The following is a 24506-nucleotide window of genomic DNA, read 5'->3' as shown; positions in this document are numbered from 1 at the left end:
TCAGGTATACGGCTTCCCAAGGCACAGCAGCATAAAGGAGACGGCAGCTCACATAGGCATCCTTAGGCTAGTTTTAACACAACTACTATATTTTCGATGGGAAGCATAGCTTCATTGGACAAAAGTCACACTAGATTTAAGCTATGCTTTAATAGATTTAGAAGCCTCAAAATCCCTAGCAGAGCAAGCAAACATAATGTTCATACTTGGTGATTATAGCTATATGCTGCAAAGAAGACAGGCACAGAACCCTTGAGAAAATTCAGCAACAGAGAGCTAAGTGCACTACCTAATCAAGGGAGTTAGCGGATACTACCTGCTTCTTCTTCTACTGTTCTAGATGCTTGGGATTTGGATCCTTGCACTATGCCTGCTCAGCGCAGCAGAAGGTAAGTATACAGGGTTATTATTTCTATAGCCTTTCTATGCTGCTGTATTTTGTGAGATGTCATTCTACGCTACGGTGCCTTAAAACTTGCCAACTGATGTTACATGGGTCACTTTCCTGTTCAAGAATGGCAAGATGAGCGTGTGAGTGTTGTATTTCCTTTTCTCCACACTGGAAATATCACCCTAGGAGTATGCAAAAAATGCTGGTGTTTTCTATCTCAGAGCAAGGCTATTGCTCTAACAAGGCTAGGAAGTTGGGTTTTGTCCTCCTCTTTAGTGACAAAAATGGAGAAAAAGTTGGGGACACTGGGTGGAGGAAGGCTAATGGTGGTATAGCGTCATATTCAGCAGAAGCCACCAGCTTGTATAGTATAAAACTTCCCATGTAGCGTGCAGTCAGCCATTGAGCACAGTCTCAATATATTGCTGATTATTTGCAGTATTTTGGCTTTTTAATAAGAGAAACTCATCAGCTGTCTCTGTCTTAAACAAAACAACAGCTGGGGAAAGATACCTAAAGTACGGTATAGGATACTGATGGAGGAACTGAACTGAATACTTTGTTGATGAGCAATAGGCTGGCTTCTTTCCTTGGGATAAACTCTAGGTGTTGAAGATCTGAGAGAGTGCAACTACTGATCTTTGCTCTCTGTACACCATAGGATGTTCAAGTAACTGAGAGATGTCCAGAGAAGAGATGATATGAATTATAACTAACCGGCTCCACTTCTTTGCTCAGTCATCTCTTATGGATCTGATCTGTGTGCTACAGGTTCAGAAGTCTGCTATGATAGGCTGGGATGTTTCTCAGACAGTATGCCATGGTCTGGAACTACAGAAAGACCAATCCATAAGTTACCCTGGAGTCCAGAAAGGATAGATGCTCGCTTCCTCCTCTACACAAGAGAAAATCCTGATAGCTATCAAGTAAGAACTACTGCAGTTTAAACATGAATAAATCACACGCAAAAAGAGTAAATAAACACCGAGCCCAGCTGTGCTCCTGGGAAGTGTTGGAAACCTTCATTTTATTCAAGAGACAGCCTTTTTCAGCTCCATAGCAGGGCCTCTGGAGCAGAACTCTCATGATCCTCCAGCCCCCACAGAGCAGCATAGCCCATGTTTTCTGTATGGCCACTGGGAAGTGGTGAGAAACCGTGCATGTCTTAATGATTGGGTAATTCTTTTCCACAGGTCAAAAGACGACACATTCAAAGTAAAGTCTTGGCTGCTCTAAGATACGTGTCAAAACTTGCTTTGAATAGAAATACAGACCTTAAGCCATACTCATGTGAACGCTTACAAATGAGTTTAACATTGCATAACAGCATACATATACAGCATAGTCCAGGTCTTTGCAATTTTCATAAACTATTTACAGGAAGCAGATGTAATTGTTTGTTCATTTAATATCTACAACAGGAGATCTCTGCAGTTGATTCCTCCATTAGCTACTCCAACTTTAAAACAAGCAGGTTAACCAGGTTCATCGTCCATGGTTTCATAGACAAGGGAGAAGAAAACTGGCTGTCAGACATGTGCAAGGTAGGTACCAAAAAGTGCCTTAGTTTCCATTTATAAAAACATTCCTATCTGTTTTTTCTATTTCAAATCAATTTGTCTCACGGTACTGCTAATGCTAAGGGCAGCAGAAGAAGACACATTTTCAAATCATTTGCATCTAGAATACATATATCCTCATCTTGAGAAGAAGCTCTCTGCTTCATTGATTTCTGCTGATTCCCCAAGTTATTTCTTAGTCCTGTCTCCATACCAAGCTGCACTTCCTCTGGTCGTCTCAACAAGCTGTTTTCTGGTGTTCTTCTCAAATCCTGTAAACATGCTTTCAATTGCAGCTTCAGCTAATGAAAGGTACTAGTCCTACATCATAGAGCAAAACACCAGTTGACATACATGACAGTTTTCAGATCAGACTTTTCAACTAACTATTCACACAACTACAGCTTTGTTTAAATTCTATATTCCTATTTGATTTATAAGAACACTCTGAGAAACAATGTGAAAGCCCACTGAAATGTATTTCACATTTATTGCATCCCTGTTATCTGCTTCTCTTTGACACAGGGGCAAAGAAAATAAATCTGAGAGTTTGTCATTGAAAAAGAGAATCTCTGTTGATTAGCCCTTTGTGAACATCGAGGTGTGATTGTTGGATTTGTTAGTTTACTTTTTCAAAGTATCAGAAGCAGAGTGGTGTTTTTTTCATTTCTTATTCTCCTATTTCCCACTCTTAAACCAGATTTTTTTCAGAACCTCACAATCAAGCAGACAGCTCACATTTTGCTTCAGCTAATCCCTTAATTCTATATGATGAATTTTCATGAGGATGTAGTAAGAGGCACAGGATAAATCTTCCCATTCTCTCTCTATTACGGTGGCCTGTGTTTTATCACAATACTCCAACTTTATTAAAAACATGGTCTGTAAATCTTCTAAGAAAAGAGCAGAGCAAATGGGATTGTGAATACATCAGCCTCGTATGGACATCTGTTATTTACTTTCCTTGCCATTAAGCAATAATCCTATCTGCACTTTTATTTTTACCACTTCTAACACAGCCATATACACTTCTATTTCCTTTTTTGTTCTTTGCCACTTGTAAACTGTTTTGGATGCTTTATAATGTCTGACCATAAAGCAAAGAATGAATATACCAAAGCTGCTAAAGCAGAATACATTTAGCCAAACTATCCAGCTCAGAAGAGAAAAGCAAAGCTTCAGATTCTGTGGCAGACAATAAAGTATCTGCCTGTGCATATATATCCCCAAATAGAGCCATGAATCTGAAATGAATATTTAGTGACACCAGCAATTTCTGCACCCTTTTACAAAAAAAAAGCACTTTTTCTTACAAAATTGTATCGGAAAAATAGCTATTTTATCATAAAAACATAAGTTCCAATTAAATTACTTTTAAATCACTTCAGTGTGTCAGGACATGAGTAGAGCTCATTTCTCATTTTTAGTGTTAATGTAAAGTTTGATTAACATTAAAAATTGAAAGGGTCAGTATTGTATTGATATTGTTTTCCCTTCTGCAACAAATACTGCTACGGGTATTTGAAACAATGGTGTGGTCATTACTACAGCATACCACCCTCTTTCAGTATGGTCTGAGCACACATACACCTCTGAGCAGGCGTGACCACATACATAAGCTAAGGTATTGGTTCTTAAAACATTCTCATACAAATTCATGGGACATTTATGAGTGGAGATGTTACAAGCAACACGAATCAAACCTAGACTGTATTTACTGTGGGGAGCTTTGTTTTCTACTTCTGTTTTACAAAACAGCGGATACTCAGTGTGGAAGATGTGAACTGCATCTGCATTGACTGGAAGAAAGGCTCAAGATGTCAGTACACCCAGGCATCAAACAATGTCCGTGTTGTGGGCGCTGAAATAGCTTACTTTGTGAACACCCTCATGGTAAGAAACTTCTGGTTATAAAGCTATAGATAATGCTGACTGGAAAGAGATATGATTCAGAAACTTTCATGAATCTGAACATAACCAGCAAGGAATATGTTCTGCTACATGGCGATCATTTTCAGAGTTGTGCTAAAACCACTCTTTGTAAAGTTAGAGAGCGATGTAGCAACAGCAGGGTTCTTTTATTTAAGGTGCTCTCAACACACACATCCCATAAAAGAACTATAATTTGCTTCAGTAGACAGTATGCCAGGTCGAGAAGTGCTCTGACCCATATTTCACATGGTGCTTGAACTGCCATGTGAGTGCCTGATTGGCTGAGCCTTCCAAGCCAGATGACCTTCCTGTTGTTATTAATGGGTCTAGAATTTAAAACGAGCACAGAGCCTCTTAGGCCTTTGCTAACAGAGTTCTCTAAAGTTTTATCAGCCTCCAAATGAGAGCAGCACCTGAATAAGTGGTTTTGAAAAAGTGAGGTATTGTACCAAAACTGACAGATGCTGAAATCATATAGCTCCCAAATATATAGTCAAATTGAAAGTACTTTTTCAGCACCTTTTTACTCCTCCCTGTTGCTGATGAAAGCAGAGCTAGTAATCTTTTATATTCTATTTTCTCAGGACACATACGGATACTCTCCAGCCAATGTTCACATTATTGGTCACAGCCTTGGAGCACATGTGGCAGGCGAAGCTGGCAAGAGGCGTCCAGGAATTGGAAGAATTACTGGTAAGTCAGTGACTTAAGTCACAACTCCTACTAAAGACACCACTGCTTAAATAAGATGTTGCTGCTCATTCTCTCTTCTTATCGTATCTCATTGCGGGCTGTAGTTTAGTAAAGGGCAATTTGGGTGTTGTAGAACTTAGCCTCTTTTCACTGTACACTGAGCAGTGGTTCTCTGGTAAGGGTTGGAAAGCAGTCAGTGCCACAGTTATTTTGCTTGCATATATTTACACAGGAAAGGAAAGACTCCCTACAGCTAACAGAGCCAGAAGGCTCCCGCAGTGCATCAGATGTATTACTGACACGCAATAACACTTGTGGCAACCTCTACAGAGCTTGATTTGGCCTCTTATATAGCAGCACAGCTGATACACAACACCCACTGCTTGCAGGTCCCTCCAATGCATGTTATAAGCAGTACAACAGTGAGCAGTTCGCTTTGTACTGCTAACAAATATCATTTTCCAGAAAAGGATGGATTAAACCTGAAGTTTCAGAAGCAGTAGGCTAACCTTACCTGTCCTGATACATCACCCATTCTCACCTTGCTTTGCTACGTCTACATACATTTTCACCTAGTAGCGTACATTATTAGGAATTACTCTCCCCCCCCAAGCAAAATATCTGAAGTTTCATTTGTTTTCTTAATAGTTGATACAGAGATAGGTATATTTATTGCATTATGAGTTCATTTATAAATAAGGTGTTCCAGCAACCTCACAAAGCAGAGATGCCATTTCAAGTATTGTAAAACCTCCACTACTCTCCCAGAGAAAATACCTTAAGAGGTATTATGAGCTAAACTTGTGGTCAAAGCAATCCTTGTTCTTTCCAATACTGGAATTCAACATTGGTGTAAATCACTAAAATTTAATAGGCCTCACACAAGTAATCATTTCTGCTTCTTGGGAGAAAAGCCACTTGATAAGAGAGAGCAGAAAACACTGTCTTCCATATACTATACTACTTAAATATAAGGAACCACAGATCGCTATATATGTGATGACTCATTATATACAAGCATAGCGTTATATAGGACAATGCACTTCTATCTCTTTATCTGTACATAATAAGTTTTTTCTTTTCAGGACTGGACCCTGCTCAGCCTTACTTCCAAGGGACTCCCATTGAAGTCAGACTGGATAAAACTGATGCTGAGTTTGTTGATGTTATCCACACAGATACAGCTCCCACAATCCCCTACTTAGGTGGGTATTGAACAATACTGTAATCATTATTATTTATAATCATTAGTTATGCCATGTGGCACTTCACTATCCTAATAATTCATCAAGACTCACTTGTGCTGTGCCACAGACACAGAACAAATACACCATACTGATCACTAACACCTCACATCCTAAAATACCAAGCACCAACAAACTTCAGCTATGGGTACGAAACAGTATTGACTGAAAATATGCTTACCCATACTGTAAATGCTCCAGGTTTTGGCATGAGCCCAGCTATTGGACATCTTGACTTCTATCCAAACGGAGGAGTGGAAATGCCCGGATGTGGAAAGAACCCTGTGTCACAGATCATAGATCTCGATGGCATCTGGGAAGGTAAGTGTCGATTACATTACAAACTCAGGGATAGATCACCCCTCACAATGTAAGCACCTAACTTTCCTTAATTCAGGTGTGTTGCATTAGCTTTTGGTGTGCCCAGCAGCAATGGCAGCTGCAGAGGGCAGTGAAACTGTTCAGATGCTTAAACCGCATTATTTTCCAGAGCTCATTAAAAATGAAACAAGACAAAGGGGTTTGCCTCTGGAAAATCTACCTCCTCTGAAATCCAACACCAGAAACAGGTTACTGACACCATGCCAAGAGTTTTGAAGGGTCTATAACAATACACTTTGTTTCTATGCAGTTGCTCAGCAGCAGTACTGGGTGGAGTAGGACAATGATGCTCACAGTCCCTCCTGATGGGCTATCTTCAGCTGCAACCCTTCTGAGATAGAGCAATTAATTAGCTTTTTATTACCTTTACAATCTGAGTTGCATTAAAGCAATGTCATCGAATCTGTTTATATTCCACCAAAACAAGATTGCATGTAGCTGCTCAACTAGAGTTCTTTGTTGGTATACATGGTTCTGATAACAGCTCTAAGTATTAGAAAATGTTGAAGTGTCTTTAGAAAGTTAAACTGCACAGAACATTAAAAAGAACCAACAAAACTAACAAAACAAGAGTTCTGCTATAGAGATTTTACACAATTTTATCCAAGCTTTTTCTTACATTGCTGCAAACACCTGAAACTCTGGGAATCCACTAACTCATTTGTGGTAACCAGCCTTTTCCTCCAGATTTTATTCAGTGCAGTTGGAGGCATTACATTTTTTTGCTTTCTTTTTTGTTATGCAGTAAACTTGTTATCAATAATGGGGAGTTAAAGCACAAAGAAGCGTGTTGTATATGATCTTCTTTTTAACCAAAAGTCAGGCAAACAATGACAACACAAAGGAAAACAATGTATTCATTATTTTCATCTTAAGATTCTCGCTTTCTTAAACACCCCCCGAATAATAATAATTTTATTTTGAAAGCCTCAGCTTCAGCAAATCAGCACTGCCCTAGGAACTTCCCTCTTAAATGCTTTTCATTTGCTTTCCCTTTCTTATGGTAATCCCACTGTTGCCTACAAAAGACCTGCTTCATGCCTTTCTCATTTCTACTGTGCACCTTGGCCAGATTGCTTCAATAAGTGTTTGGGAGGGTGAGGAGAGGGCAGGGGCTAAGCTGAGCTGCATGGTCAGTCTCCACAAAGCATTTCAAATCTGCACATTATACCTGTTGAGTCAGTGGCATTCCTTAGAGCATCAGTTCGTTGCAGAAGTAACCTTCTAATATTATGCTTGATATTAATAAGAATCATGAAGATGCTTTTGAGGAGGAATGATGCATCCCAATGACACGCTATTGCTGTGCCAGTATCTTTCCTGAAATGGTAACAGAGTGAAAGATTTAACCTGGAAACATCTTTGTGCAGGAAGTCGGAACTTCATGGCTTGCAATCACCTGAGGAGTTACAAGTATTACTCTGACAGTATTATCTACCCCGATGGATTTCTGGGCTATTCCTGTGCTTCATATGATGTTTTTAAATCCGTAAGTACCTCTGAAAGCCTCAGGGTGGACTGTGTCAAAAACAGTGGGTCTTTCTTATTTAGACACCTGAAATCCAGTTTACTTATGCTAGCTTACACCCAGAGTAGATCTCAGAATCATAGAAACATAGAATAGAATAGTTAGGGTTGGAAAGGACGTTAAGATCATCAAGTTCCAACCACCCTGCCATGGGCAGGGACACCTCACACTAAACCATGTCACCCAAGGCCTCGTCTAACCTGGCCTTGAACACTGCCAGGGATGGAGCATTCACAACCTCCCTGGGCAACCCATTCCAGTGCCTCACCACTCTAACAGGAAAGAATTTCCTCCTTATATCCAGTCTAAACTTCCCCTGTTTAAGTTTGAACCCATTACCCCTTGTCCTATCCCTACACTCCCTAATGAAGAGTCCATCACCAGCATCCCTATAGGCCCCCTTCAGATACTGGAAGGCTGCTATGAGGTCTCCATGCAGCCTTCTCCAGGCTGAACAGCCCCGACTTTCTGTAAGAGAAACAAAGAGATCTGTAAGGGAAAAAAATGTTACTGTGATACAGAGCCACCTAAGTGGGTATGTCAAAAAGACGTCCTTGGCTGGATTGATACGTTTATTAATGGCTGTATTTGTTTTTGCTAGGGACGCTGCTTCCCATGCCCAGCAGAGGGATGCCCAAATATGGGTCACTATGCAGATAGGTTCAAAGGGAAAATTAACAGTGACTTTGTGAAACTTTACCTGAACACTGGAGAAGCCAAGGACTTTCCTCGTGAGTTTCCATTGCTTCCACTGCTACCTACTGCTTGCAAACAATCCTTTTTGTTGCCCTGTTTTACAGTTAACAGATGATCGGACCTTACAGCAGGGCAATAGCTGTTCATGCCAATACTTGATATTCTAGAGACTGCCTCTCCCTGGGTACAATCTAACTTACTGTATTTCTTGTATGCAGTTTGGAGGTACAAAGTAACTGTGACCCTCTCTGGCAAGAGTCGTGTGACAGGATATGTAAACATTGCCCTGTACGGAAGCGGTGGGAACACAAGACAGCACCAGATTGTCAAGTAAGTCAAAAAATGGAGAGAAAAGAAACTTATCTTCTAAAACATTTAATTCAGATTTCTGTTTATATTGGTCTTACTTTAGAGATCAAATTTGAAACTGGTGTAAATGCAGAGGCAGTTCACTCGGGTTATTTGAAGGGAAAAGGTTAGAAGGCAGGATCTTGAACTCTCAGAATCCAGCATCACTTGTTTGCTGTCCCACCAAGGTCTTGATGGACCTATGCTAGCAGACTTGTGATCTTTCTGCCTTTCATAGAATCATAGAATAGTTAGGGTTGGAAAGGACCTTAAGATCATCCAGTTCCAGCCCCCCTGCCATGGGCAGGGACACCTCACACTGAACCGTATCACCCAAGGCTTTGTCCAACCTGGCCTTGAACACTGCCAGAGATGGAGCATTCACAACCTCCCTGGGCAACCCATTCCAGTGCCTCACCACCCTAACAGGAAAGAAGGCCTTTAGAAGCCTTTCACAGACTTCTAAAACGTTGCCACCACAGCTGCTAACGTTGCCCCATGAATTGCTATATAAATATCCACTTTCTGTTACTCATAACTTCACCTGCTTACACTAAATTATAGAATCAGCCAGGTTGGAAAAGACCTTAAGATCATCCAGTCCAGCCATTACCCCAGCTGCTTGCTTGCCTCATGTGCTCTTGTTTATTTGTAGTTTCCTTGTTTGTTTCAACTGAAATATCTGAAATGGTGAAAACTGGGGAGAAGGCATGCAGATGTGGGCTTTGGGCTTTATGCTTTTGGTTTTCTTCAGTGACAGTTATGTCACTTCCACCTCTCTAAGAAGGACTTCACATCTTCAGGTATTTGCTAGGAGCTGATCCCAGTTTGTAGGCTTCCATGTAAGATCCAACCACGTGAAACAACTCTGCCAGTATTGAACACATTCTGGCACTCTCTAGCAAGCTCTATCTTCTTCAGAGGGATCACCCTGCAACTGAGTCTTCCCTGGGAGGTGTTACTGTAGCATCTCAGGCCTTTGCTGATTCTGATAAACACTGATTTGGGATCAATTACGTTGGAGAAATGGAAATAATTTTGATACCATGTTATAAGCTAAATATTGTTTTTCTACTAACTCTCTCCTCCCTTGCTATCACAGCCACTCAGTTGACAGGAGTGGTGATTAGTATTAAATCCTAACATGCCTCACATCCGTAAAACGTTCATTTTCACAGGGGAACCCTCAAACCAGACAACACTTACACAGGCTACATTGATGCTGAAGTTAAACTTGGAACAGTTACAAAGGTTAAATTCCTCTGGAATAACAATGTGATAAACCCAACTCTTCCCAGAATAGGACCTGCAACTGTTGTAGTACAGTCTGGAGAAGACGGAAAAGAGTAAGTATATCCATTGTGAAAATCTTGAGAGTTACTTGGGAAGATAGGCGACAAAATTACATGCAAGGTTATCGGCATCGTTCTATCCAAGCCCCTACTGACCAGGAGGACTGGTTATTTGTGTGTGAGCTTGTGTTAGCATGTCTGATTCACAGCTGGCTGGAGCAGCAGATGTTTTTCATTGTTATTGGTGGCCCCTACGATCATGACTGATTAAAGAGGACCATGGTAACAAACCCACCCTTCCAATGAACAAGACTGATTTTTCTAGACTTTGCGGAATAGGCTGGGATGTTCAGATCACAGAAACCCATATACACAGTTAAAATGCCATCACGTGGAAGACAACATGGGAGATGGAAACATTTTCAAGCAAAGCTAAATGATTACAGCCCAGTAGCATCACCTTTAAGCACAGATCCTAAGGCCAGCTGTAGTTCCCATTCACCAAAGCATGTTGCTGATGAAGCATATTCCTGCAGGCAGGCACTCATCCTTCCACTGGCCCATGGCCTTCTCATAAGTAGTTGTGAACTTCTACACAATGATGGTAGCACAGAACCTGCAAGAAAAAGAAACTGTAAAACTAAAGGAAGGCAGGAAGTGAACCAGATCAAATGCAGTCCATCAATGCTTTCCCTAGCAGTAATAGTTCAAACTTAGAGCTCAAAGTATGTTGTGTTCTGTTGTGTCAAATGACAAATCAGGTTGTCTCATCTTAAAACCAAATCAATTTGTATAATTTCAACAACTCATGGTGCTTATATTGTACTTTTTCAGATACCGTTTCTGTGGTTACGAGACGGTGAGAGAGGATGTTCTGCTGACTCTTACTGCTTGCTAAAAGCACATATGAATACCTCAAGCCTTGATACCAATAAAAGCTAGCATGTATAAAGCTCTGGTTCCTGCAGTCATTGAACTCATAATCCTGGTGGTGTCTGCTGGGGTGTTTTGCTGCTTTGGGTGGTGGGGGTGAGGTCTGTGGATACCTCTCTATAGAGGGAGTTTTGAAACAGTTTTCGGAGTGAATGAGCTAAAACCTGTTGAAGAATTCCCCTGATTTCAGCCAAGTTCAATTTCAAACTAATTTCAGGAGGAGGAAAGGTGGCAAGTATCCAGATAGTACCTCCTGGGTAGTACCAAGAGGAAGCAGACCTGCTTGTGACTAGGATAGGATTAAGGAAGCCGATTCTCCTAATCAAACTGAAGGCTAAGCCCAGAATTGGCATAAGACAAAGATGAAGCAGAGATAGGAGAGCAAGTGGTGACAAATGAGGACAAAATTGATTTTGATTACCTGTGAGAGATGGGAAGTGAACATGATGGTGGTGTGATTTGGTGTGTTACTGCTGAACAAAGCCTGTACCATACGATCTGGACAGAACCGATTTGAGAAAGCTGCATGGAAAAATTCATATGTTAGTGAAGTTTCCCTAAAATGCTTGTAAGCAGAATAATCACCAGAGTGCCCTGAAAGCCCATGTGCTGGCCCTCAGTCTTCAACAAAACTGCCAGAGGATGTGGTCAAAACAGGTAAATGCAATGAGGGAGCTGCTATTTCCCTGCTCATTGAAAAACACATTCAGCTGAAGCGTGGATAGCACAAATTCATCTCCATCCCCACATAATTCTACCTTGGCTCCCTCAACCTGCTGTTGGAGAAGTGGGCTAATGGGGTCAGTGAGAATGGGGAACCCCAAAACCCCATAAAACTACTGAGGCCTGGAGACCTTCAGCTCCTCAGGACCTTTTCAGCAGTCTCTCTTGAGTCCCCCAGAATGGGGCAGTCTGCTCTTTCTGCCTCTCTGTGTGACATTTCATCCCCAGAATGTCTTCTCCTAAAGGACATCAACCTTCAGATTCCCCTTGCAGGGTGAAGATTGAAACCTGTGCATCCGTGGTGGAGCCTACTCTTCTAGCACAGAAGACAAAGCAGTTTTATCAACTCAGTGCATTCTGCCAGCTAAGGCAGGGTGATGGGAGGGAGGACGGGCTGTGAAGAGCAGAAAAAGAACCATCAGCACTCACGACTGGCAATCTATGGGCATGGTCAGAGCTCAAATAAAATCATTGAATCAACAAGGTTGGAAATGACCTTTAAGATCATCAAGTCCAACCATTACGTAGGAGCACCAGTAAATCATGTCAGTGAGGGTCTCATCTACTAACCTGTTCCTTGGTTTAACCCAGCTGAAGAGAATATCCCCTGGTGATTTCAGTTTTAGTCAGAGATGTACAGGTTTGCTTTTAACTTTAAAAACCTTCTAAATCACACTTATGCTTCTTACCCAGATTAAAGGGCACTACCCAGTTGTGCTGCGCTGAGAGCACAGTATAAATCACATTTAGATCTGGAGAATCACTGTTTTCTGAGTCCCCTGAAACCTTGCCCAAGGGAGGCTAATAGGGAATAAACGTATGAATTAGTAAAGAAATCAACCTTTGCTATACTGTCATAGATATATAGGGTATTAAATGCTAAGCCAATTTCTTTTCCAGCTTCTCAAGAGGGAAACAAGATGTTTTCCACCTTGAAGATATTACTTGTGTCTTTCCCTCATTACATTGCTTCCTTCCCTGTGCAGCAAGCAAGAGCACAGCAGAGATGTTCTGCATGTTTTCTTCCCATCCTACACTGTTTGTGAAGGGTACAATCTAACACTCCTTTTGGCTCCAGTTTTTCCCATCTGTGGTCAGCCCTATAGTGCTGGAGTAAGACAATAAGGCTTAATGAGTTTTGAGGATGTGAATTGTTTGTCCTGCATAAGGTTGCAGTAAGTCCAGTTTTGGGTTGCTGAGGGTAGGAGGCAGAGTATCGAGTCACAGGATTCTACACGCTTTCACCTTTCATTCATGGTATCCAGCCCAAGGAGGAACCCACATCTCCACTCCAGAGAGATGAATAATTACAGGTTTACTGAGAGGAAAATAAGCACAGGCACAGGAGCTGGCATGTGATGGGTTTCCATGTACCCTGTATCCCTTTGACAATGCCTCCTTCCTTCTGCCTTGACTATCTGTCTCCTCTAGGATTTGCCTTCCTGATCTCAGTACCACCTGCTGAGGAAACTTCAACAGGGTTATTAACTTCGTAACACTGCATCAGAGTTTCTCTTTTGTCTTTTGTTCCTTTACTTTAGTATAAGCAGATTCTTGCCTACACAATTGTTTTGACAGCCATGATATTCCCTGCATTATCCTTTGCCATAGCCACTTCAGCAGCCCATGTAATTTTAACAAACACCTAACAGAATCTACACGTTAAAGTTGACAATAGCATAATACAAAATCTCCTTTTAATAATGAACCGGAGCTGCCGTCATCTTGTTTTAGCAAAGTGAAAATCTCTCCCCCTTCTCCGAACACTTTACAAAGCCATTACATAAAATGCAATGTTAAATGAACAACAAATTACTTTCCCGTTAGCTAGCTTTTAATGCTAATGGTGCTATTTATTCCTGACCTTTTGAAATATTAGATTTTTTAAATGACAACATAAAAAGAATTCTTGTTTGAAAACGCAAGCGACTTTAAACCACATGTTATTACTTGTAAGTATAGCATGCACATGCATCATTCATTTCAGTGTCCCATTTATGGCTAATTGGTATACATTTCAGTTGACATATATTGTTCTCCTGCAAACGTGTCAAATTCCTTAACGATGGCAGTGACAAAAGCATAGTGCTTGAGATATATAAATTACGCTCTTTACCATATAATCATTCTTATCTATTGGGAATGCTATTTGTGACAAACCGTGGTCAAAAATACACACTAAATTGATTATTTTTTTTTAACTTTAATATAACACCATTCATGGCAAGTCTTTGATTGAATCTTGAGCTGTAGAAATGTTTTGATTTCTATCTGCACCATTTTACTGCATTTGAAAAGCTCACTTTATTTATTAAAGGAAGAGTAGCACAGCGCCGATCTTAAAATGCCGATCTTTTGTTATCAGTATAAGAAAACAAATGGCTGTAATTGTGGATATGGAAAGAGTAATTTGGTGAACAACGCTTTGAGCTGTGGTTTAGGGTTTATAATTCCTGCCACAAATGACTATTATTTTGTTGGTGGGCAGCACTGCCATCCGAGTTTTAAATATGGGAGCAACTTGGGCCACGTATTTTCATTACATTTTAGATTGCCAAGCGCAATGTATTTCGCTCCTGTATTACAAATCATTGGAGAACAATAAAGAAAAACCTGGAAGATTTCATGTGACTCTAATTATTACTGAGATATAGCAGTGCTCATTGTTGTCTTTAGACAATACTGTCTACAGTCATTACGTTGCTTCATAAATCAGGAGGATAATGAGGTTCTATCTTTCAAGAGATATGTAAAAGTTCCTAATTTGGCATTGATGAATTCTCCTTCCTGAACCTCTTGAGGGGTTTTGGTAATCTAGTTTGCTGTATTAGAGCTTTCATCACCTAGCCACAGCTGGCAGGGTTATGTATGTACGCATATTTATTGCCATACCTTTCTGGGATGTGTCCTCAGAGGTTGCAAATAGGAGTGGTATGATGTTATGCCTGAAGGTTGTTTTGTTCTTCGTCTGAGTGTAAATCACAAGCTATTTTGCCATGCCCTCATACTTCAGAAATGTATACTGTGTATGGTTGTATTTAACTGAAAAAAAACAAGACTAAACTTGTCAACATCTTGTTACTGATAAAAAATAGAAACACTTTCTTTGGAAAAAAAGGAGATTCCCTTGAAGAAAACACCTTCTTTTGCCAAAGAAATCATATAGTAAGCTCAGACACCCGATTTTTTTTTGCCTCTGCAAACCCTCTACAATTTGAAGACAAGGAAAGGGTGAAATGTATCAGCATTCCTAATCAGTCAGAACAGAAAGCTTCAATAGGGGGCAGAGGAAGAAAGGACAAGGCCGATGTGATGCTCCCATGCCCCTAACTGAAACGATATTAATACATGACACTTACTTCTAAATTTTGCCTGTATACAAACAGAAACAAGAAGCAAAGTGCACTTTAAATTAGTCACAATGCTGTATTCAATCCCACAGTAACAACGGAGTGGTTGCCACACTTGCTAGTATATTGAAAACGTATACTATTCGAGACCCAAAGACAAAAGTTGCATTCAAGTCCCTCTTTGTGCTATGGTACATGTAATTACTTTTTTGGTACATATCTTATGGCAAATCTTACCTTTAATTGCATGAAGTAGATAATTGCTTCACATCAAACCAGTTAGGGAGCTGAAGGGGGGGGGGGGGGGGGGGGAAATTGCATCTAAACATCAAAAAAATGCACTTTTCACACAGTAATTCACCTTATTATCATTTTGCTTATGATTTTAGGTAAACATACCTCTCACTTGCTCTCATAAAATGCACAGCACCGGTGGCCTGGGTACCTCAGTTTGGGGTGTGCAGTTTCAGAATTGGGATTTTCCTGGGAGTGCTGATTATCCTCTTTGGAAAGCAACCTCTCCCATGACAGCAGTACCAGTTCTCGCTCAGAAGAGGTTCTGCATGCAGAAGGAATATATTCATCACCTTAATTACATGGGATATGAAACATGCAATGAGCATGTGCATATTTTGCCTGAAATGATAGAAGAACAGAAGCCATCCCCTCCTTCTCTGAACATGGGGCATTGGATTTGGTAACTACAGCCTGACTTGAGCTACAGAAACTTTAAAGGAGCTGCTTAAACCCAGTCTTTTGTTTTAGATGGAAAATCTTTTCCTTACTGTCCTTAATTCCTTACTCAAACACCATCTCTCTCTTGCTGAGGGAATAAAAATCAATAGGAGAGGAGTGTGAAAGGGGTTCTCCACCACCTTCAGCTCTCACCAAGGCTGCTCAGTAGGATCTGTGGCCTGACCTTACAGCTCTCTCCAGCTTTCCTCAGTTCCCTTCGGCTTACAGTTTGGAAACCAGTGCTATCTGAGCCTCTTATACCCCTGGAGAGACACAGGAAATTCAGCAGCAGGTCAGAGGGGAGCATAAGTTTGCTCCATCTGCACCCTTGTTCTGTAATCATCAATCTCCAAACCTGCATCTCCCACAGGAAGCAGAGACAGAGAGTTGGGAAAGGAGGTTTCTTCAATTCATCAGAGACTGTAGATCCTCAAACCTTTGCTGTAATTCAAAGAGGAGTCAAAATGTCTTTGCTGGGTCATGAAAATCAGCCTCCCACTGAACTTGAATTACAAACCCTCTCCGGCTGCTGTGACAGAAAGGATGTTGAAGGGCAGTTCACAGCAGGGATGTGCCATTCCTTGCTGGGTCTGAAGGAACAGTGACACAGCAGGATAAAGGGGCTTATTTTTGTTGCAAAGGATGCTTGTAGAGGATTAAAAACTTCTTTTTAACCGAGGAAAACGTTACAAGTGAAGAGAAAAGTGACTGCACTGAAGAATAATTCTCCTTTTGACCCACAGAGAATGAGGTGCCTAATGAAAATATATGATCCCGGACAATCTGAAGATAACTGACTGATCAGATAATGGAATTGTTTTCAGTGGTAAGAATGAATCCATTACTAATGCAAATAACGATAATAATTATAATTTGCAATACAGTAAAAATCACCGAGTCTACCTCCTCCTCTGACAGGAGACTGTATAATAAATTATAGGCTGAGAAAAAAAAATACTCAAAGGGATAAAGGTTAAAAGATTAAAAAGAATTCAGAAACTTGAATGCTTAACAGGGAAGTCAAGACCTGAAAGCAGAAATTGGTGCTATTAAATAAAGCAATTGTGAAGAATGAGATATTATGGAATTGATTAACAAACCAGAAACCAAACGTTTCCTCGTATCGCTACCTCTTGTCACAGATTTCAATAAACCTGAAAGAACCAAAAATTAAGAGTTGGCATATAATGAGAAAATTAATTATTTAAATGTAGGTGAATATGCTAATAGTACTCTGGGAAGATGAACGTAACTCGACACACTGAAAGCCCCCACGAGGTGAGTACATCTGGAGAGTTTTACCACTTGTTTTTGCTTTGCTTTGGCATCCAAAACAGGGTCATCTCTTCTGCCATTCCCAACAAAGACTGGAATTTCAGACTATACATATCTATAAGGCAGATATTTTGGGGTTCTCTGGTCACACCAAGACGCTCGTAACAATTCTATATTCTTTGTTCTGGTGAGGGCTTTTGGTTATGGAGACAATGTGAAAAATGATTCATTTCACCTTTGTGGAGGTGTAGAATAGGATAGGTGAAACAAATCTTGTATTACAGAGGTTACACCAGAGAGCTGTCTTATTGTTTGCAGCGATTCTGCTTTCTCCATTGGCTAAGCAGAGAGAAATATCACTACGTAATGCTTAACATACATTATTAGCATCAAGTCTCACAGATTTGGATGATGGAGCATAGGGAAGCTACCAAGCTATCACATAATTCTCCCCCACCAGTCAGTCCTGAGTAAAATCGCAATCAAGTGACTGAGTCCAAAGTGCTGTTTTCTGACACTTTTCCTTTAGATCCTCATTTTCCAAAGCACAATATGTCCCGTAAGACCACATGAGAAGTGTCAGGGATTTAATGACAGCGGGTATGTAAGGGAGAATTAAAGACCAGAGATGCTGACACCTCGTCAAAAGTAGGGGTGACTACCAGAAAAAATCAGTTTTTGACCTCATAGTGGAGCCCATTTTCTGCAGTTGGAGAATTCTATTGCACTTTAAAATCACAGCTGAAAGCTCCATGTATCCTGCCTAAACTTCCCCTTCAAGTCATTCAGGAAGGCCGAGATTTCTCACCCTCTTTGAAGTTTTTCATTGCAGCATTTTTCATGTAGCTGAAAAGCTGAACGTGCTTCAGGTCAGCAAAGCACAGGTAGTTCATCAGAAGTCCCACAGTATAGGAAGCTGCAGTTCCTCTACTGTGGTGATTCGAGGAAAACACTTTAACAATGCAAATTCCGATGGCAAATGAATGCAAACCTCACAGTATGGTTCACAACCATGATTTGTGGTCCCCTCATAAGTGCAACTTATCAACACCATACCCAGTCAATGCAATATTAACCATTGCAACAAGCTCCTAAGATTTAAACACACACCCTTTGGATTGCACACAAAGCAGCCTTTGATCAATGTTTGCAGAAACCAAAACCACAACGTGCCTCAAATATAGTGCACCCACTGTCTAATCCTCAGTGCTGCCAACAGTAGAAAAGATCACCAGTTTATAAAACATAATTGAAACATGGGGTTTGTTTAGAGAATTAGATTCAGGGCAAGCATGAAACTAGTCTTCAGATATGTCAAAAGCTGTCAGAGCAGGGATGGGATGAAATCATCCATGGTCCCTAGGAGTAGGACAGCCACGGAGAGTCAGAGTTATTACGTAAAACTTTAGACAGTGAAACACAAATAAAGTGCCTGGGCAGGTAGTATCATTGCAGCATCAGAAGGTCTAAAACCAGACTGAACAGGAGTTTAGAGCAATTCGGGAAGAACTAATACTGTTTTGCTGCAGGATGGTGAGATATAGCTGATGTCCTCTCCCAGGTACATGCATCTCCTGTGACTCTCCAACAGAGCTGCAACTGCAGTCAGCAAAAATACTGGATGGGTCTGCATGGAGATACAGAAGAAAAAAGGGGTAAAATCTAAAGCCATGGTTAATAGTATAAACTGCCTATGTGATCAGTGTATTTTGGCAACATCCCTTCAGTCCTGTAGCATCCTTGATAAGTGTGTGGCACTTTTGGGGCTTCAATCTACTGTGTCTCAACCCTAAGACAAAACAAAATATAAAATTCATTTAGGAGAAGGAGGATGCTGTAATGTCATTCATGGAACTATACACTTCCATACAGGAACCCCTGCAGATAGAATGCAGGACAGCATCTTTCCTGCTGCATTCAGCTCTGTGCACAGTTAACTTCCTTCAGCTTTGCTCCTTTTGAGGAGTCAGTAGTCATCTGCATGTGTGTGTGTTGGTGGGAGGAACAGGCTGATAAAATAGATCCATTATGATTGTCACTGGATGAAAAGTAAAAGCTCTGTTAACTATACATCGTACTGCAGGGCTTCAGCTGCAGCCCTGGTACGTGTTAGCAAATACGCAGTGGTGGCACGAGCATGGAATGCAGCACACTTGTGTGGGAAGCATCAGGTCAGCACCGAGGTTGCTCTTTGTACTAGAGGAAGAGGATGTGCACAGACTGGTGTCTGCTCTTATCAGCTGATGGCAGACGGAATTCCCTACTTGAGGTGCAGAGCTTATTCCTCAGAGGGAAGGAAATAGTTGTTGTCCTTAGGAAAGGGAGAGCAACCTTTCTAACTCCTTAGATTACTATGGTTTAACATTCACCGCTGTCGGTCTCACCACTCCTTTCTACTTTGAAACCTTCCCTGACCTTCAGTTACTGCTGGAGCACAACAATGCCTCTGTCCTCCCACATCCAAACCCTGGCTGCACACCTTTTCAGCTGATTCCTTTGGTTTCCTTGAACTCAACCCAGTATTGTCCTCATCTGCTGCAGCACACAATAGTCCCAGAGTAAGCTTGTATTGTGTTTCTCATTTCTCCATGTTTCTATAAGCTCACCTGTGGACACTGATGGAAGAATCATAGCAGTTGCAACCTACCAAGTCCTCACAACCATTTTTTACCTTTATATAATAGCAAACACTATATCCTAGTTTGATGACTTTTGCTCTGGGCACAAAGCCAGTGCTCCTGGGATATAGCACCCAGTAAACTTTCCCCATTATTACAGTCCCTGAAAAATAAGGAAATAAATACTACTTCAAAATTGTAGCCAGCCAGCACCTACACAACTGTACGTTAAACAAAGATACAGAAGTTCTTGGTTTGCAGAAAAATGTTTGCAGTTAGCTAACTTAATACACTGCACTTAGTCCCATGATATCAGTGAGGTATATGCTCAGCTGCTTTTGATATACCCCTTTGTGAAGCTGAGATAATCTTGCTGCTTTATCTGTGATCATGTCCAAATGTTAAGTCACAGATAAGAGAACAGAGCCATCGTGAACTTGCACATCACAAATACACCATGAACATCATCACCTCCTAGAGGCTACCCAGCACTCCTGACATTTGCTATGATGCATTTTCAGGGTAGCATAAGACAGCTTTTGCTGCAAGAAATTGATCTTTGCATCTGTGGAACTGCACAGGCTCTTGGACAAATTTTTTTCTTTCAGATTCCTAAGGTGAAAGAAAAAAAAGGCACAAAATTCTGCCCTCCTCAATACATCGTTGTAACTCTACAGCGGTCCAACTACAAAAGTGTTTCCCTGTGTTAGAACACAGCAAGGGATGAATGAGAACTATATTACAACAGAATTTATTATAGTACTGTAAAAATGTTGTGATTTTTATTATAAATATCTATTAATATTTTATTTAGTATTAATATTTTATTAGTAATACTAATATATTGTTATATTCATTATATTACTACTACAGAATTTATTCCTAAAAAAGCAGAAACAAGTTTTCCAATACCAGTATCCAACGGGATTGGCAAATACCAGGCCTGAATCCCATTTACATAAAGCATCTGCAATTCTCACCTGTTTACCCATGATGGATCTCTTGAAAATCAGGCAGCCCATTCACTTATGGGATTCGAATCCATCATCCTTAAGACAGATGCCTGGGTGATGTTTCAGGTAGATGCTTAGGAAGCTGAGAGGAAAGAATCTTTCTGGGGAAGCTGGACACTGCTGTCACAGAGGTTGATTTATAAGTTGTTTTATTCCATGCCTATTAACATGAAAACGTCATCTGCAAATTTCATTGGGATTTATGTGACCTTGGCAAATCCAACAATTTATACAGACTCCTTCCTATCAAGATGAGGCTGTGACTTTAAATATTAACATACTCATATGAGAAAACCTTAAGATTTAGAAAAGTCCAGTGAAAGGATGGAATTCTGACTGCACACACATGAAACTCCCCTGGATACCAGAGCAATGCGCTAGAACACTGAAAGCAAAATTTGGTTCTTAATGTGTCCTGAAGACTGTAATTATATTTCCCATTGTACTAGTAACATTAATTGAATGTTTAGCTGAAATCAAGTTCATTACAAGTTAAATACAGTGCCTAGCCTATTAGGATGGTGTTTATAATTATAGTCATAAAGCACTTGTAAAACACCTTCATTGCAGCAAATAGGTGGAAGTTGGGGTGTAGTGGCTGCTCAATTCATTCTCTGCATCTTTGCATGTGAGCAGCATTGTAGACTAAGGTCACAGACACCACTGAATTGTCTTGGATCTAGTGGCAACACTGCTGAACTTCAGAGGGACATGGCCTGCAATGGTTAGCAGAAAAGTGTAATATTGCACACACTGTTATACAAGCCTTTTTCAGTGCAGCTGGACCTTACTTAACGATCCTAGATCTAGAAACACACAATAAGGATGTACACTCTCATGCAAATACAACAGCTTTTCGGTCTGATGATAGAATTTTAACAATAAACCAGCCTTTGACAAGTCCTCTTCGATATATCATTTTTCATACTTGATTTCCTGGCTCTCTCAGAGCATCATCACAGAAAATACACCATCTGCTCTTGATATCATCCAAAGTCTTTCTGTCTGGACTCCAACAGACACCCTACTCAGAGCTACACCAAGTTGGGTGGACCTTGAGTAATCACCACCTGTGGACTTGTACCTTAGGCACATATGGAGCCCCCCTAGAAAGTTCACAAGTGAAGTAGAAATGCAGCAGCCTCTTGCTGAAGAGCTGTGTGTGTCCCCACGGGCCTGCCAGCCCTTGGCAAAGACTGTTGGCATCCACACATCTAAAAGACTGAAGAGATCTCATAAGCAGTACATATGGTTGGTGTCACTTTTCTCAGTTACACATATGAAGGAGCATCCAAACGCACTTGGCCTTCCTCACTTCCATAATCAATTTAGGTTTCTTTTTATAACCATTTTCAGAAAACCAGTAACACCCAAGAAGAAAAATCAGTTTTACAGTATTTTATTTGACATGATTGGAGACACAAGAACACTCAAGATACAATCCAGACAAGTTGTGAACAGCTCCAAACATCAGTGAAATCTGAATTTATCTTGCACAGAGGTGAACAAGACCACAATGGTTGGTTTCATAATATACTTTAGGACTATTTCAAGCAGGTGAGTACTGTGACGTTATGCCCAACAACTTCTATACTATTCATCCGCTTAAGCCACTTCATATCATAAATATGCAGCTTATCTTGGCAATTAAATCTCTGCAATATATAATTAGCCTTCTCATAATAATGCATTAAAACTCCTGTATATAATATTGGTATATTCATACCAATGTAAACTGTCCTAACCATCACAGCACATTTATCATAGTCTAGCACAATTAATCATTCCATCACAATTAGCTGCTAACTTTCATCCTAGACTTAAGTAACTTGGACCCAAACTTGCAAGTTGCTGCTTAGAGCAAAACTTCTACCAAGACCTTCCTCTTTCCCTAAGGATAGCTGGCCTTGTCTTTTCAACACAACATTGCACAATGTCATCTGAAACCCCTACCAATAAAACGCTCTGCAGGGAATCTCCTGCAAAAGTATCAGAATTCTACCCTAAAAATGACTTTTTTCCTAGTAAATGTCATATTAATTTTATAGCCTAACATCCTTTATCAAAATGGGCACCCACATGCCGCTTACAACGTAAGGTTGTTTAACTGGGTTATAGACTACAGACCACAGCATAATATTCTACTTACAATTCTAACTCCTTAGAGAGACAAGCTAAATTTTCCATTCTTAAAGAGGGCAACAAGGACAGCTGGGAGTTTGTTCCATAGTTCAGTGCTCTGCAAAGATAAGCTTGATAGTGCTCCCATCAGACGGAATGAGGAAGTGCAAAAATGTGCAAATCACATTTTACAGTTAGAGTAATTTTAGCTTGGATCCAGATGGGATCTTAGAAAAGGTGAGGTTAAGAAAGGGCAGAGAATCGCTACTGTGCAGGGAACCATGCTTCAGAAGAGCTGCAGAAATACCCTTAGCATGCCCTGCAGACAGACTAGAAGCAACACAAAACCATGGGCCACCTCATCTTTCTTGCACGTCATCTCCTCTTCAGAAGGGAGAAGGGGAGGTTGCTACCATTTATTATACCAAATTCTGTGTTAAGGTTACCAGAAACAAACCTGTGCTGAACTGCAGCAACTCAGTTTAACATAGGATGCAAAGACAACAAAGCCTATTTTTCTTTAAGAAGTTTGTCTTTTGGTAGGTAGTAGTGGTAGACTGGGTCTTACCTGCAGCTACAATAAATCAGCATTGCCTGGCTTTGGAAGGTAGTTTTCTGTTTCTTTGGTTGTTGGGTATTTTTATACTATGGAAGATCCTTAAGAAAACCCCAAAACCTAGTGAAGAAGCTGTATATCCAGATCAAACTACCTAATTTTTAACTTGGTTTTACAGGAGGATTCATCCATTATTATGATAAACTGCTGGAGGTGGAATGGTCACCGTCTGAAACAAAGAAATGAAAATCCCAGCAATGATGTTTTAGTGCATCTGTGTAACAGGCTTAACTGCTATGACTTGCGTTGCAGGAAGAATGTTGTATTCTCTGACACACCAACATTTCTTTCCTATTATTATAAGATCAGCCTTTTACATTTCATATCTTACCATCTTTAAAAGGCTATAATTACAGAAGCTGATTGAGAAATTATGTTATTTAAAATTAACAGCTGAATGAAATCAACAGAGGCAAAGAGCATTTTTATACAAGAAAATAGCACTGTAGAAAGAAAGAGTCTGTACAATATTTAAATATTGTATATACATAAAATTATATTGTTCATAACTCATCTTAAAGTTTCTCTTGTTTGTAAACCATGGAAAGCAACAGACACACACACACCAAATCCCAGTATTTAGCTTTTAAAGCATTTAGCAGGCAGCAAGAATCCGAATGCTAGCAAGCACACTTTGTAATTATAGAAATATCCAGCCAGATACCGTGACTTGCATTCTCCATAGTCCTTATGTTTTTTCCTTTACTTTTTTTGTTTCTTAAAGCTGAATGCAGAATACAATGCTGCATTCTGCAGGAGACACAAAACTCAATGGCAAAATGCAGGAGATCAGTTCTGCAGCTCTTCACTGTGGTGAAACTCCAGGCTAAACACAGAAAGCTTAAGTGCAGGATTAGAATGTAAACCAGTGAAATAGTTGATAAAGCTTTCATTTCCCAAAAGTGACAGTGATGGATTTAACTCATGCTCAACTTATTAGAAAGGAAGATTTAGCTTAACAATTAACATTGCAAAGCTTCAAAAATGTAGTGAATTCCAGCAGGTAATCAGGCAGCTCTGCATAAATGCTCTGACAGTGTCAGCATTTTAGGGCGATT

General features: G+C 40.4%; 1 protein-coding gene across 1 annotated transcript; it reads left to right on the top strand.

The window, feature by feature from the left end:
• The first annotated feature begins 247 nt into the window (after window positions 1-247).
• LOC133218112 (pancreatic triacylglycerol lipase-like) lies at window positions 248-11016 on the top strand. The gene is made up of 12 exons (XM_061364246.1): window positions 248-389; window positions 1163-1317; window positions 1813-1935; window positions 3709-3843; window positions 4467-4575; window positions 5661-5780; window positions 6021-6140; window positions 7571-7689; window positions 8330-8459; window positions 8643-8754; window positions 9951-10118; window positions 10899-11016. Exons 1-12 carry the CDS (start codon window positions 341-343, stop codon window positions 10960-10962), a joined length of 1404 nt encoding a protein of 467 aa, XP_061220230.1. The 5' UTR covers window positions 248-340; the 3' UTR covers window positions 10963-11016.
• The last annotated feature ends 13490 nt before the right edge of the window (window positions 11017-24506 follow it).

Source organism: Neopsephotus bourkii, unplaced genomic scaffold, assembly GCF_033783945.1.
Source record: "Neopsephotus bourkii isolate Nb327-2 ecotype Australia unplaced genomic scaffold, CSIRO-AGI_Nbou_v1 NB_1189, whole genome shotgun sequence".
NCBI classification, from domain to species: domain Eukaryota; kingdom Metazoa; phylum Chordata; class Aves; order Psittaciformes; family Psittacidae; genus Neopsephotus; species Neopsephotus bourkii.
The sequence above is the reverse complement of the archived record's forward strand: the minus strand, read 5'-3'. Positions and strand labels throughout refer to the sequence as shown.

Bases quoted from the DNA above. Each gene is read 5' to 3' on its own strand.
- LOC133218112 (XM_061364246.1), top strand. From the start codon at position 341: ATGCTTGGGATTTGGATCCTTGCACTATGCCTGCTCAGCGCAGCAGAA. The intron at 1,318-1,812 runs GTAAGAACTACT...TATCTACAACAG, and splicing joins AAAATCCTGATAGCTATCAA to GAGATCTCTGCAGTTGATTC. The intron at 6,141-7,570 runs GTAAGTGTCGAT...ATCTTTGTGCAG, and splicing joins TCTCGATGGCATCTGGGAAG to GAAGTCGGAACTTCATGGCT.